This window comes from Myotis myotis, unplaced genomic scaffold (assembly GCF_014108235.1).
Source record: "Myotis myotis isolate mMyoMyo1 unplaced genomic scaffold, mMyoMyo1.p scaffold_m19_p_8, whole genome shotgun sequence".
Classification (NCBI taxonomy): Eukaryota; Metazoa; Chordata; class Mammalia; order Chiroptera; family Vespertilionidae; genus Myotis; species Myotis myotis.
The window spans coordinates 41,024,486-41,041,023 of record NW_023416390.1 but is presented as its reverse complement, the minus strand read 5'-3'; the positions used below and the strand labels follow the sequence as shown (position 1 = coordinate 41,041,023).

Genomic DNA, 16,538 nt, shown 5'->3' with positions numbered 1-16,538 from the left:
GAATTTATTTCCAAATGTGTAATTTTTTTCAACTGGCACTATACATAGGTAAACACTGAGATTAAAATTTCTTTTGTCAGCTTCTGAAAACTAGAGGAAGTCTTGGGTGAAGAGTATACAGAAACTCCCTATAGTATATTTGTAACTTTTCTGTAAACCTAAAATTATTTCAAAATAAAACATTTAAAGAAAAAAAATAAAACATGGGTGAAAAAATACCAAAAAAAACCCCAAAAATTAACAAATAGAGTTAATTTACATTTTTCCTTTTTATTCTTAAATTCATTCATTTTCTTTTTTTAAAAATATATTTTATTGATTTTTTACCGAGTGGAAGGGAGGGGGATAGAGAGAAACATCGATCAGCTGCCTCCTGCACACCCCGTACTGGGGATGTGCCCGCAACCGAGGTACATGCCCTTGACCGGAATCAAACCCGGGACACTTCGGTCCGCAGGCCGACGCTCTATCCACTGAGCCAAACCGGTCAGGGCAAATTCATTCATTTTCTTAAAATTTTCTTGGACTATTTAGGATGTCATCCTTCAGGTGGGAATTAGAAAATCTTTTTCACCTGGGGCTTTTAGTGAAACGGGCACCATAGAGAAAAGAACAGGGCCCATTTGGCCGTCCTTTACACCGACTAATGCCCAGTGTCGGTCTGGTTTTAGCCGAGAGCAGGGCCCCACCCTCCGGGTTGTTGGTTCATGGGTGTGGATGAGCTCAATAATTTCCATTTGGGATAAGTTCCCAGGTCTCCTGTTGATCCAGGGACCACCTTTCAGAACTTCTGTAGCAAACAATTAACACTATCTGTTCCCCCAAGCGTGAGATTTGAGGAAAAGAAGCCTTTTTCATCCCAATTCAATATCAAGTGACATTTTAAACATCCTTTGAATTTCTTAAACTTCCAATTAATTGTCTTTTGACAGGAGTGGATTCACTTATGACCCAAATGTCTTTTTACTGCTGGTTTTCAGTCCAGTTTCTGTTGCTGTTGTCCCTTGTTTTCACCGCTCTTGGGGAGTTTTACTAAAAAAATAAAATAAAAATCCCTTTTCTGTTGAATTTAGTGGTGTTTCGGAGTGAAATAGATCCTGTATTCTCTCTTCAAGCTTTATTCCTTTTTGTGTGTCTTTTAAAGTAAGGTTTTCTTTCTTGATTTCCACAAAATCCCCTGAGGTGAGTTGGGCACAGAAGTATCTTCCCTGCATTGAGGAAGTGAAGACCTGAGACACAAAATCATGTGATCTGCTGAAAAAGAAGGCTGGAGCTCCAGCTTTCTGACACTCATTTCTTTGTTAATTCTAATGCACCATGAATATGACACTCTTTCTGGACCTCAAATATGGTTTGTTAAGCCAGCAGGACTCCTATTCCTCCACTTTGTATCATATCTGAAATATATTTGAGAGTAAAATAATCTCAATAATTGTGTTATTTGATGACGCTCCTATATTTATTTGTAGGCTATATTTTTAATAAGGCTAGGCCATCCAATCTATTTAAAGACATAAATTAGGCCCTAGTCAGTTTGGCTCAGTGGATAGAGTGTCAGCCTGTGGGCTGAAGGGTCCCCAGTTTGATTCTGGTCAAGGGTACATGCCCGGGTTGTGGGCTCAATCCCCAGGAGGGGGTGTGCAGGAGGCAGCTGATCAATGATTCTCTCTCATCATTGATGTTTCTCTCTCCCTTCTTCTCTGAAATCAATAACAATATATTAAAAACAAACAAACAAAAAAAACACCACAGGGTATATGTAGTGGTGTACTGTTAAGTGTTTAAAAATAGGGTCTCAAAAATAAAGTGCTAATTTACATGGCTAATTTCAGGTTCCCAAGGGGACATCTCTGAAGGCTGAGCTAGGGAGAGATGCACATGGTGGTCTCCTGAGCTGGTGCACTCACCCTGAGAGTGTGCGCAGATGACAACATTTAATCAAATGATGAAGAACCTGGGGCCTGGCAGTAGATCCTCAGTTACTGTCAGCTGTTCCTTCCTCCTGTGACAATGAATGAGCATAATTGAAACCAATACTTATTGTGGATGCCTAAAGCAAGTTGAATTCTGGGCACCCTGATATGTAAAGGTCTGCATAAACATTGCCATTCTGGAGGGATGACATTTTAAAAAAATTCTGCTTAAGGTTCCTGACCATGAAATATCTGTGATTAGGTGGATAATGGCTAGCAAATTAGGTAGGTGGCAGGTGCAGTAATTCTGTGCAACCAGGCTAGCCCATTAGTGGTGTTTTGAAAGAATGATGCTGCTGCCTGCTGCCTCTATTCCTAATCCTAATGTACGACTTGGCACCAGGAGAACAGAACCTAATAATGGCCCAGGCCTCTAGAGTACCATTAGCAGCCTGGGGATGGGTGTGTGTGTGTCTTTATTTGAGGACAACTAAGAGGTTTTCTTTTGGGAATGTTGAACTTTGTACAGTCTTTATCTTCAGCTGGCTACTGAACAGATAGGGAACTCCAGTCTGCAAATCATTTGGGTTATTTTGGGTTGTCTTTGAGAAAATATAGTAAAACCAAAGAACTGACATGAGGGTGGTTATCCACAGGAAGCTTGTTAGCACAATCATCTGTTCTTGATGGATATGACAGAAAACTCAAGTCTTAACTAAAATGATAAGCCCAGTAAACAATATGAGTGGTTTTTGTGGCCCATGTCATTAGACTACAGTAATGAAAGTGATAGAGTCCCCACCTTCAAAAATTATACAGAATCAATACAAAAAAGCATAGTATAGTGCTTATTCAATAATATATGTATGCATAAGTATAGAAGTAATACATATTAAAGTGACAATTCTGTCTAATAGAATAGGGAAGATTTTTTAAAGAAGATGAAACCTAAGCACAAAGTAGCATAATATTGATGCCTGCATGTTATAAAAGTTATAATAGTTGATAATACAGGAACTTTCTTGTTGTAAAATATACATAAAATTTACCATTTTTTAAAGCATTTATTCATTTATAGAGAAAGATAGGAAGAGAGAGGGAAACATTGATTTGTAGTTCCACTTATTTATGCATTCACTAGAGGCCTGGTGCACAACATTCATGCCCTGGGTGAGGCGGGGGAGTTATCCCTCAGCCCAGCCTGCACCCTCTCAAAGTCCAGGACCCCTCAGGGGATGTCCAACTGCCAGCTTAGGGAGAGGCTCCTGCCACCACCGCTGCACTCGCCAGCTGTAAGCCTGGCTTCTGGTTGATCAGTGCTCCCCCTGTGGGAAAGCAAGACCACCAGAGGGTAGCTCCTGCATTGAGGGTCTGCCCCCTGGTGGTCAGTGCGCATCATAGTGACTAGTCGTTCAGCGGTTTGGTCGATTTGCATATTAGGGTTTTATTATATACTGGAGGCCCGGTGCACAAAAATTTGTGCACTCGGGGGGGGGGGGAGGGAGGGAGGGTCCCTCAGCCCGGCCTGTGCCCTCTCGCAGTCTGGGGCCCCTCGGAAGATAACGACCTGCTGGTTTAGGCCTGCTCCTGGGTGGCAGAGGGCAGGCCCAATCCCTAGGTGCAGCCCCTGGTCGGGCTCAGAGCAGGGCCGATTGGGGAGTTGGGGCGCCGCCCCCTGTCATGCACAGAGCAGGGTGGATCGGAAGGTTGCGATGCCACCCTCAGTCACGCTCAGGGTAGGGCCGATTGGGGGGTTGGGGCACCGCCCCCTGTCACACTCAAGGCAGGGTCGATGGGGAGGTTGCGGCGCCACCCCCTGTCATGCACAGAGCAGGGCCAATCAGGGGGTTGGGGCGCTGCCCCCTGTCACGCACAGAGCAGGGCCCATCAGGGAGGTTATTATAGGTAATATGCACATTATTCTCCTACTTTGGTTATAGCAGAATCAAAATGTTAACCATTGTTATTACTATGTGATAAAACGAGTCAATTTAAATATTTTCATCCATACTTTTAATCTTTCTATGGTAAATATAGTAGACTATATATATATATATATATATATATATATATATATATATATATGTATATATTTTAAATATATTTTATTGATTTTTTACAGAGAGGAAGGGAGAAGGATAGAGAGTTAGAAACATCGATGAGAGAGAAACATCGATCAGCTGCCTCCTGCACACCCCCTACTAGGGATATGCCCGCAACCCAGGTACATGCCCTTGACTGGAATCGAACCTGGGACCCTTCAGTCCGCAGGCCGATGCTCTATCCACTGAGCCAAACCGGTTAGGGGAGTAGATTATATTTTTGTTCACTACTATTCACTGCCTCTCCCTTTGGAGGGATTATACTTTTATGCATCATTGACCTCAGTTTGGCCACATGACTTGCTTTGGCCAATAAAATGTGAGTGAAAGTAACATGTGCCACTGCAAGCAAAGGCATTCAGAACTATCTCATGGTTCTGCCATGGCTCCTTCCCCCTTCACGTGGGGGTTGCTCCTTCAGCCTGGATGAAGAGGATACAGAGCATGGCTGCAGCTGACCTATAAAGGATTGTAAATGAGTAAGAAATAACCTTTCTTGTAAAGACTTGAGATTTTGCAGTTGTGCTACCACATCACAACTTAGCTCAGGCTAAATAGTCCCCAGTCTCAAATGTGTTTCTGAACACATACAAGTTATGGTGCCTGTGAAGAGCAAGTTCTAGAAGTCTTTTCTGCCACCCTTTGATTTAGTTAGGTCCCTGGGTCATAAATCTGAATTTTTTTAATCCTCATCTGAGGGTATACTTATTGATTTTTAGAAAAAGAGGGGAAGAGAGAGAGAGAGAAACATCAATGTGAGAGAGAACATCAACTTGTTGCCTTCCATATGTGCCCCGACCTGGGACTGAAACTGCAACCTAAGTATGTGCCTAAGTGGTAATCGAGCCTACAACCCTTCAATAAATGGGACAATGTTCCAACCAACTGAGCCACACTGGCCAGGGCCCTAAATCAGAATTTTATGTTACTCAGTGTAAATGCAAATGGTACACTACCTAGAAACCATTATAATGATCCCATTGATAAGAAGGAGTGATGAGACAGAAAAATTAGATATTCATCTTTCATAATGATGTTATTTCCAGCTACAATACTTTTCTCACTAAGTATAAAAATTATGTTGGTGTTGACTTTAAATCTATGGTCTCTTTTTGGTGTAGAATAGGCAATTCCTGAAAATGTGCTTTGATAGAGATGAAATAAGTATTTTTTAAAATGTCACAGACATTCTTACACTCTAAGAATAAAGAATAAGTAGATGCAACCTGATAACAGAGTTCATACTTCCCCTTGTAATGCATTTTGATCCCATTCAACCTTTTATTAGATACTTGGAATCTTTTTTTAAAAATAAAAATTAATAGAAAAAACAACAATCTCAAAAACGATTCTTGGAATGGATTAAATTCTTTCACCTTTTCTTCATTCTTGATATTATTATAGATATTCATACCTATGATTCAACCAAAATGTTGCTCTTTCATCATAGACAACTTACCCTGAAAATGTCATTTTTAGTTAAAACAAAAACCAAGATGTTAGCATTATTGTTAATCAGAAAGTGAAGTCGGATGTGGTTAAGAAAAAACAACAGTGCCACAGAGGAAATGTTGGCCCTTGATGTAGCTTAGATTGAATTTACTTCCAAATGGATAACAATTTAATGAGTTTGGTTGTCTCAACCTCATCCCTTGGGGGCACTTGAGCACATCACAGAACCTCCATACTTTCAGCTCAAGTGTCAGCGTTTACTTGTAAAACATCTTGGACCAGAAAGTGAAGTTCTTAAAATTAAGGATCTGAGCAGTGTTCTTGCTTTCTGGTTGCTGGCAGCAGAGCTTGGCTTGAGAAATTTTAGTCACACTTATTAGACTGCTTTCATTCAAAAAAGGATTAGATGATTATTTAAGTGTCAATTTATGACTGCCTTTTGCCAATACCAAATGAAACTTATCCTGAGCCACGAATAAGCTCTTTGCATTTCTATTAGCTCCAAAACTAGGGCAGAGCTCTGCAGCTCTTTGCATTTCTGTTGGCTCCAAAAGACTTGGGCGAGTACTTTCAAGGAGTATAAGCATTAAGATGGGGGCTAGAACTTGGCCTTTCATCTTCTTAGAAGAGGATGAAGTTCATTTTAGTGGCCAATGTTTTGAGTCACAGATTGGTGACACAGAAGCAACTCTTAGCACTACCCCAGTTCTGGGACCTGCCTGTCAACCTGTGGATGCTTTCAATCCTGTTGATTGTTGTGTTGAGAAAGTCATATATAGGTGTGCTGTAGACTTGAGGCACAAATAACCGTGGATATATGTATTACTTCATCCTCTCTAATGGCTGGATCACATGATACACAAAAAACAGGAGCCCTTTTGCCTTTTGTGACTGACTGTCTTATGTTGGATTTAATCATCACATACATGAAATAACTGAACTGGACACAAGCATGGAATGAGCTCTTATTATAATCCATTGGGCAGGGGAAATTAAATTTCAGAGGGGAAAAAACTGAAGTACTTGGACATGAGGGCCCAGAGCATAGCTCTGCTTTAAAACAAAGAGATTACAGCCCGGCTTTCATGGCCCAGTGATTGAGCATTGACCTATGAATCAGGAAGTCATGGTTCAATTCCCTGTCAGGGCATATGTCCAGGTTGTGGGTTAGATTCCCATGTGCAGGAGGTGGCTAATCGATAATTCTCTCTCACCATTGATGTTTCTCTCTCTCCTTCCCTGTTCCTGTCTGAAATCAATAAAAATATATTTTAAATAAATAAATAAATCAATAAATAAATCAATAAAGCAAAGACTACAAGAGAAAAGTGTGACTTTAGCATATAGTTTCTTCCCCCTTTCCTTTTGGACAGACTTTTGTTACATATTAGCACTTTTAGTCTCCACCTTAAAAATCTAGAGGAAGAAATATTTCCTAATGTGTCAGAATTCTTCCTCTCACTGACATTTTAGTATTTTTCCTAAATATAAATTTACATGAGTTATAATTTGTTTGTTTTGCTTTCAGATGCTTTGGACACCCTCAATATTTACCTTCTCTTTCCTAGTCCAACCTGATTCGTGAAATGGACTGAAGCTAAAAATTCACCTACTTCTTTGTCTGAATTTGAGACACAATTGGGATGACCTTAAGTGCACGCGACTAGACTCCAACCGCAGCTATGAGTTCAGATGAGAAGGGCATATCTCCAGCTCATAAAACATCTACTCCAACCCATAGAAGTGCCTCCTCTTCAACATCCTCCCAAAGAGAGAGTAGACAGGTAAGAGAAGAATATAAAGTGCATTTTGTTATTTTATGCAAACACAGTACCATTAGGATATGATGGGGTTGCTAATTCATTCTGAAATTTTGTTGTGAAGATTTTTATTCCACAGGAAAACTCACTGATTTCTGTAGATCTATCTGGAATAGAGGATCCTGCTCTTGCTTTTCTGTTATTTAGGATCCTTTCCTAGAGTGCAGAGCACAGGAAGGGTAGCTAAAAGCCCTGGAGAATTTTCCCACTCTGCACCTGGAGGCAGGAAGGAGCCAGCTATTGGACCTTAAATGTTGTGCTCTCCCTCTCTTCATCTGTGGAGATAGAAAAACAAGGGTCTCCTTCCAATAACTCTCACTGGTCACAAAGCACTAACTTCTGTTTGGTGTTTCATGGAATCTGGTAAAAAATTCAAGAATTAGATTATAAATAAAATAGTAGTATCATGATATTAAAGGCAGTAAAAACTCAGAAAATGTTTAAAGTCAATAGAGAAAGTGAATTATTATTGCTTAATTATCCCAGTGAGCCAACTCTGTAAGTTATTTTTGTTTGCGGAGTTAATTCGTTGCTACCTCAGTGGCTATTCCACAGTCAGAGTGTGGGGATTAGCCATATGAATTGTCTTCATTGTCAAACAGGTGATTGTTTTGTCCAGTCCTTGTCTCTGTATTACTAGTTACTATTATAATATTATCTGTGATAGAATTTTTGTTGTGTAACTGGAAGTTCCCAGTAAGCCACTGTTGTTAAGTTTTTATAGAATCTTTTCTTTAGGAGGACATTCAGTTAGTAAACATTCTTACAAGGGTTTTTCCCTCCTATTTTATGTGTTCAAAATATATTGCCTGACACCAATCAGAAAGGATATATGCACCCCTATGTTCATAGCAGCACAATTTACAATAGCTGAGATTTGGAAACAGCCTAAGTGCCCATCAGCAGATGAGTGGATTAAGAAATGGTGGTACATCTACACAATGGAATCCTACGCTGCTGTTAAAAAAAAAAAAAAAAAAAGACTCTTAACCTTTGCAACAGCATGGATGAACCTGGAGAGCATTATGCTGAGTGAAATAAGCCAGTCAGAGAAAGATAAATATCACATGATCTCACCCATTTGTGGATATAATGAACAACATAAACTGATGAACAAAAATAGATCCAGAAACAGAGAAGCATCGAACAGACCGTCCAACCTTAGAGGGAAGTCAGGGGAGGGTTGGTTGGGGGGTGGTTAAGAGATCAACCAAAGGACTTGTATGCATGCATATAAGCATAACCAATGGACACAGACAGTAAAGGTGTGAGGGCATGTGCTGTGGGGGTGGGAGCAGCTGGGGAGAGGTCCATAGGGGAAAAAAGAGACATATGTAATACTTTAAGCAATGAAGAATTTAAATTAAATATATATATATATATATATGCTGGTTTCTGGAAGTATAAACATCACTTATTCAGTTGTCCATATATAGACCTGGGCCTGAGCCAGTTCCAGATGTGATTTCATTCTTTTATTTATTTTAAATATATTTTTATTGATTTCTGAGAGGAAGGGAGAGGGAGAGAGAGATAGAAACATCAATGATGGGAAAGAATTATTGATCAGCTGCCTCCTGCATGTCCCCTACTGGGGATCGAGCCCACAACCCGAGCATGTGCCCTTGATCGGAATGGAACCCGGGACCCTTCAGTCCGCAGGCCTACGCTCTATCCACTGAGCCAAACTGGCTAGGGCTGAATTCACTTCTGGGCTTGTTCCTTGGAGAACATTGAGTCTACAAACCCTCCCAGCTCTCCCTCTCCCACTTCAGCAAGAGATTCCAGGAAAATCTATAAGAATCAGGGATTCCTTATGTTTATATCTTTTGCAGATTCTAAACAGATACTTCTACTATGGGTTTTAGGGAATTTTGACATTGCTGTCCTTTGTTATAGAGTTCAAAGAGGAGATCTACATTCTATTTATTAGAAGCAGTTATACTATTAAGTAAATCTGTGATTACACACAGTTATAATGTTTATTGCATTGCATTTGTAAAGTAAAGTAAGAGTACCATGACTGAAAACATATTTATATTAAATAACCACTGCATGCTGAGAAGATGTTTTCTATGTTTATCCATTTTAGTCTACCTGCCACCTGCTCCTCCATCCTTTCTTATTATGGCTTCTCCATTTTCCTCATGCCTTGGGCATTTAAATGGAGGACATTTTTAGCAGCATGGCCTTTCTGGCAGCTGGAGGAAAGAAGGGATAGACCCAGCTCACCCTGGAGCATTGTGGTAAATGGAAAACTGATGACTGCCATAGAAACATCTGTCATCATTGTTGATCTGCCTGTTGCACCTGCGCTCCAGGACTAGCTTGCAAAACAAAGAAAAACTGAGACTGGTCTGCCAGAGGGAGTTTGAAGGTGGAATGTATGACTCCAGCTGGCCTGTGCATGAAAAGGTGTATGATGGGAATAAAATAATCCTATCTAATAAAGAGGGAATATGCTAATTAACCCTCACACTGTCACAAAAGATGGCAGTGCCCACAGCCAATAAGGAGGGAATATGCTAATTGACTGCCCTGCCCTCAAAGATGGCAGCACTCACAGCCAATAAGGAGAGAATATGTTATTTGACTTCCATGCCCTCAAAGATTGTGGTGCCCACAGCCAATAAGGAGGGAATATGCTAATTGACTGCCATGCCCTCAAAGATGGCAGCTCTCAGTCCCCTCAACCCCACCAGGGCGCCTACCTCCAGAATCCCTCAGGCCCCTCAGCTGCGCAGTGCCGGTCTGAGGAGCAGGCAAGCCTCAGATGGAGGATGCCCTGCCGTCCAGGGCCACCCGAGGCTCAGGTAACCAGGGCCGGCCGTGGCTTGCGCTGCCAGCAGTGGCAGCAGCAAAGGTGTGATGGGGGCATCACCTTCCCCTGATTGCCAGGTCGCCTCCTGCCCTTGAGGGCTCCCGGACTGTGAGAAGGGAGCAGGCCGGGCTGAGGGACGCTCCGTACAGTGCATGAATTTTCATGCACCAGGCCTCTAGTCTATTCATAAATGGATAATGAATTCTAGGAAACTAGGAGACAGTGCTCAGATGTTTATTATTGTATAAGGAAAGAGTTTGCTTTCATTCCTGTTTACCTCAGCAAGTGGGAACTCTCCCAGATACTTTCTCCTCTGGTTCCTTCCTGCCTCCTGTTTTGTGTCCTTTCATCTTTCTCAAGGGAAAGAAGGAAAGAAAGAACAATTACAGTTCTGTTTTTTCCCTCCTATCTCAATTACTTCCTAGAATGTAGTATTGACTTGTGGAAATCAGGATTTTCAGTGATCTTGTGATATGATATGATATGATATGATATGATAGTGTTTTTATAGGCATTTGTTTTTGTGTGATGACTGTTTTCATAGTGAAGGGACATAGGGAAATTGTGATGAATTAGTCTTCATTGAATGTTACCATTCTCCTGATTTGATGGGCAATTTGGCAGATGGTGCCAAATTGCAAAGTACATTCCTATTTCTCTCCTAAATTGAGCATACAGGTAAAGGATCTAGCACGTAGCTGAGAATACAGCGATGCCTTAGTGTACTTTATTTGTCTTTCCTTCCCATGTTCTAGCCCTAAATTACTAATTAATCAGTTGGGCATTTCTACTTAAATGTACCACTGCCACCTTAAATCAATATGTGTGAACAGTTTGCTATTGGGATAATCATTCTGTTATTGACCTAAGGTCAAAGCCATTCCTTTCCACTTTTCCTCTCTCTCATTCAAAAGGTTAAAAAGTTCTATTGATTATTTTCTCCAAATATCATAATTTCTTTCTATTCTTACTGTTCACCCCTTAGCCTGGACTCTCATCACCTCAGCCCAGGATCCTGCAGAGTACTCTTGTCTCACCTTCTCCCCATGGCCTCATAAGATCAAATTCCCTGAATATGGCAGATTCATGCTCAGAATCCTTCAAAGACTCTTAGCTACCTACACAATTAAGGCCATATTTTCTTACTTGGTATTCAGTAACCACCATGAACGAATCCAGCCTCAGTGTCCCATTTTCCTCCCTACCTGTACAGTCTTATCTGCTCACGGTTCCTAAAAGTGCCGTAGCTCTTTCTCTGGCCTTGTCTTTCCTGCATGGAATTCCTACCATCCCACTCTCAACCTGATACCTACCTATGCTTCAAGGACCGGCTCATGGGACACTTCCACTGGCCCCTCAAACCCACATTGCCCTTTCCCTCCTTTAAACTTTTATGGAACTTTTTGACAATATGTGAGATATATATATATATATATATATATAAATGTACTGTACTATGAGCTCTTTTACAGACTACACACTCTAATTCTTCAGAGATGAGCCTTGCACCTCAAATGTTTTAGTATATCCTAGAGAATATTTTTAAAGAACTGCAACAATATTAGTCTTGTCTTTTTATTACAAAACTTCCATTCCAGATTTATTTGTCTTCTCCCAGCTTCCTTCCTCATAGATAAGGAAAACAAAGAACGTTTGCCAAATATGTAGTAGGAACTGGCTGTCCTTCCTGTCTCTAAATTCTGTAACCCAACAGGTGAAGAACGGAGAGGAGTTGGGAAATAACGTTATTAAGTGTTCCTGTGATTTCACTCAATGTTTCTTCATCAACGAGAAGGTCAAGACTCCACTCAGTATTTAACAAGTTGGAAGACTAATAAATGCTACATTTATGTTTTGGCCATTAGATGTTAGACATTAGATGTTAGAACATCTAACAAAATTAGCTGTGTGTGTGTGTGTGTGTGTGTGTGTGTGTGTGTGTGCGTGTGTGTGATCAACTATGATTCATAAGCTGCAAGTAATATACGTACTAAAATTTTCAAAAAGGAAATAAAGGAGTTGATTAGATATGTATGACTTATGCATAAATAAGCATTTCCCATGTATGCACCAAGGAAAACTTGTCCCTTGAGCTATTGCATGAAGAAAGGATTCAGTTGTCAAGTAAGTTAGAGAAATGCTAATCACAATCTTTCTTTGCAATGTATATTAATAAATTAAGGACACCAATAAAGTCTGTGGTTAGAACTTTATTTAACTAAGTACTTCTAGAATTTTGTACATTGTGGAATTTATTGTATTTCCCCAAGTCATGGATGTAAAAAATTCAGATTCTTTCTTCTATCGAGAAATTGGAAGGTCTAGGAACACTAGGCCCAGGTTCCAAATGGCAACACTGGAAATGGTAATGTTCCTCCTTAGATGGGACATTACTCTCTGATCAGCTCTTGTCTCTACCTCTCCTTATTATTTTCTTTTTGTAAATATCCGTATTTTATTTTTAATTATAATTGACATGCAATATTCTATTAGTTTCAGGTGTACTACATAGTGATTCAACATTTGTATACTTTATCAACTGATTACCCCAATAAGTCTAGTAACCATCTGTCACTGTACATAGTTATTTACAATATCATTGATTATATACGATATTATTGTCTATAGCAGCAGCCCCACCTCTCCTTATTGTACTTCAGTACTTATTTGTGTTTCCTGCCTGGCCCCTGAAAACATTTGAATATGCCAACAGTGATCTTGGATATCAGGTCAACCACAGTAATATTTAAGCGACTAAGGGTGATTTCCATTTGGATGTTAAAAAGGCATTTCAAATTTAGCATGTTCCAAACTGAACTCCTAATTTTTCTCTCAAAACTACTCCTTCCCCAAATTCTTCATTTCAGTAAACAGAACTCTGTTCTTTCATTTGGTCAGGCCAAAAACCTTGCCAGGAGTCACCCTTGACTCCTCTCTTCTTCTCACATGCCACTTCCACACCCTCAGTGAATCCTGTTGGTTCTACCTTCAGGATGTACCTATAATTTGACCACTGCTGACCACCTCCTCCCCCTTCACCCTGGTCTGCTCTTACCAAATACATTTTTAGGTGTTTCATTAGGACTATATAAACATCATCTGGAATGACTATAAGTCTACAAAACTACTTTGTATAAGCTTTAAAAGTTAATGAATATAAAGAATATCTCACATGGGAAACTTAGAACAAATTTTTAAAACCATCTTTGAGGCTCTGAGGCAGATGTCTGTGGCAATAAGACCACTGTTTGTCCTCTAAAGTATCTATATTTATCTCATGATAATTTAAGCATGTTCGTGGGAAAATGGGAACTTAGACACTGAATATATTACAACACATACTTATTCACTTTTTCATTCAGCAAATATTTGTGAGTGCATATGGGCAAATCATAAATATATCTGCTCTGAGTTTATAAGGGTGATCAGAACTAACCAACTCTACCTCTAATATACATACGTAAATGTTAAGTAGACGTGTATAGGATTATTAGGGGAGGTATTTTGCTAGTGTTGTTTGTTGTTATCAAAGTTATGTTATTGGTTATCATATTGAAAATGTTTGTTTTGGGTCATTTTAATAGCCTTGTACAAAATCACAAATTAACTTGACTTCAGCGATCATTTTAAGTCCTCTGGAATTGTTCTCTTGCCTTTTAAATTAACCCTACATGTTCTGGAGCCTTGGCTCTTAAAGTGGCTTGGTATTTGTCCCCATTATTGGTCATGCGTTTATAATTGCTATAAAGAAGTGTGATGGTAGTTGCTGGGGTTTCCTGTGACCTCCTTATATGTCTGTGAGTGTTGACAGTATAGGTGAGGAGCACATCCCCAGTAAGATCTGGTTCTAGTTCTTATAGGCAACCATGCACTTTAAAAAGCTGTTTATCCACATGCCTTTTACTACTTAATAGTCACACAAGTACTCTTGGCCTCTAAATGGACCACTTGATGGGTCTGCATGGTATTTCTTACAGTGCAAAGTTTCCAACAACAGACCAGTCCAATGTGGGGCCATTGCTGTTGGTTCTTAATGAGTTTCATGTTTCTGTGCAGGAAAAGTCAAGACTGTGATGACTTCCCACCCCCCCCCCCCTTCAGGGATTTCCAGGTGCACTGTGTGGAATTTTTTCCAGCAACTATTTCTAAAACTCCCTACTTCCATTCATTTTAGTAGTGCTTTATGTGGAGATCTATTATTAATGCAATTCTGCCATCTTTGCATTAAGGCAAGATAGTTGTTACTGTAGAGAAAGTAGAATTTCTGCTTCTTCAGTCGTGGCCTTCTGGCTTTGGTAATTTAAATATTTGATACTATTAAAAATATATTAATTCCTTGAAGGAAATTATTAAGAAGACAGCAGGCAAGTCTGTGCATGTGGTTTGCTACAGGAATGCAGAAGGATGCAGAGTCTGCATTGCCACCCGCTGCTGATGCTGTTCCCCTGGCGAGGATCTAGGGCATCTGTCTCCACTCGCTGCGTCAGCTTTCTCAGTACATCCTGATGTGCCGGTCACAGGGTGCTGACTGCGGCTAGTGGGTTGACCAGGTAACACGATGGCCATGTTGTTATGCATTCCAAAAAGGACACCCAGGTGTCATATACCTGCAGGATGTCTGGGCATATTTTTCTGTGTCAATAAGGATGCACAAGATCCCTACACATTTATTCTTAGGGCAGTTATAACCGAGCTGTTAACTACCATTTATTGAGTGCCTGCTGTGTGCCAGCACCTGGGCAGCACTATGCATACACCTGGTGCTAACTTCGTGACTTGCCGTGTCTTCTGAGGTAGATAGTGCCATCCCCAAATTACAGCTGGAGAACACTGATGCTGAGAGAGTTGCATGGTTTGCCAAGTCATGTGGTAAATGGCAGCATGAGGGTTGGTGTGCTTGTTTGTATGATGTAAAACGTAACCTCCTTTTCACTGTATCCCTGAAGTAAGAGCTAACTGGCTTACTCTTAATTCTTTCTTAAAATATTCTTTATTGTTTAAAGTATTACATATGTCTCCTTTTTCCCTCATTGACCTCTCCCCAGCCGCTCCCACCCCCCAGCACATGCCCTCACCCCCCTACTGTCTGTGTCCATGGGTTATGCTCATATGCATGCATACAAGTCCTTTGGTTGATTCTCCCCCTCCCCCCCCACCACCCACCTTCCCTCTGAGGGTGGATGTTCTGGGCATTTATTCGAAGTAATTAAAAAAGATAAAACACCCCTGTGTTCATTGCAGCATTATTTACAATAGCCAAGACATGGATGCAGCTTAGGTGTCCATCAACAGATGAATGATGAAGATGTGGTACATACAGGAGGGGAGGGGGAAGAAGTAGATTTACAGTTGTTTGTATGGAAAATAATACAAAAATTGATAAGTAATAATACAAAAATAAACTCTGTGCTTTGCATACTCACAGCTGTAAACCTACTTTTACCCCACTCTGTATATATAATGCAATATAATTCAGCAGTAAGAAAAGAATGAAATCTTGCCAATTGTGATAGCATGTATAGATCTAGAAAGTATTATGCTAATGAAGTAAGTCTGACAGAGAAAGACAAATACTATATGATTTCACTTTTATGTAGAATTTAGACACAAAACAAGTGAATAAGCAACACTAAACAGAAACAGAGCCATGTATGCAGAGAATAAACTGATGGTTGCCAGAGGAGAGAAAGATGGGGGGATGTGTGCAAACGGTAAAGGGGAATAAGAGGTACAAACTTTCATATAATAAAGCATAATATGCAAATTGACCGAACAGCAGAACGACCGGCAAGCAGGTGTTGCCAGGCCAACCAAGGCGCATGCCAGTGGGCAGAGGGAGGGGACAGTGATGAGGGGGCATGGTGGTGACCAGCAGTGGCAGGGGGGCGGTGGGGCCATCAATCATACATCCCTTGAAGGCTCCTGGACTGCAAGAGGGTGCAGGCCAGGCTGAGGGACCCCTCTGAGTGCACAAATTTTCATGCACCAGGCCTCTAGTTATAAAATAAGCCATGGGGATGTAATATACAACATAAGCAATATAGTCAATAATACAATAACTTCACAGTTCCAGATGGTTACTAGACATATTGTGGTGATCACAACGTTAGGTATATAAATGTAATTAACTATTCTACACACCTGCAATCAATATAATGTTGTATGTCAACTATATATACTCTAATTTTAAAAAGTACTTTAGAAGTTTCTAAATTATTTTGGATATTTTAAAAAACATTTTATATAATTCATAAATATAGAAATAGATTAGACAAAATAATCAGATGAATCATTTTAATGGAGTTAACTTTCAGAGAGCAATGGTCCAATTCCCCATATTACTATCCTAAATTTGTATGAAACGTGAGTCTAAACAGAAATTTGTTACCACAGCCTAAAATATTTCCAGCAGTTCCTTTATGTCTTTGAA

The 16,538-nt window shown here is 40.2% G+C and overlaps 1 protein-coding gene across 10 annotated transcripts in view; it reads left to right on the top strand.

Annotated features, from left to right (window-relative positions):
• Window positions 1-16,538, top strand: part of OSBPL6 (oxysterol binding protein like 6) — a 172,206-nt gene that overhangs the window by 89,195 nt on the left and 66,473 nt on the right. For 9 of the 10 annotated variants that reach the window (XM_036320009.1, XM_036320014.1, XM_036320011.1 and 6 more), the window contains one exon: window positions 6,996-7,251. In XM_036320009.1, coding sequence (XP_036175902.1) covers window positions 7,150-7,251 — 102 coding nt within the window. In that variant the 5' untranslated portion in view covers window positions 6,996-7,149. The remainder of the gene's footprint in view (window positions 1-6,995; window positions 7,252-16,538) is intronic. The other variant, XM_036320007.1, reaches the window with a different exon arrangement.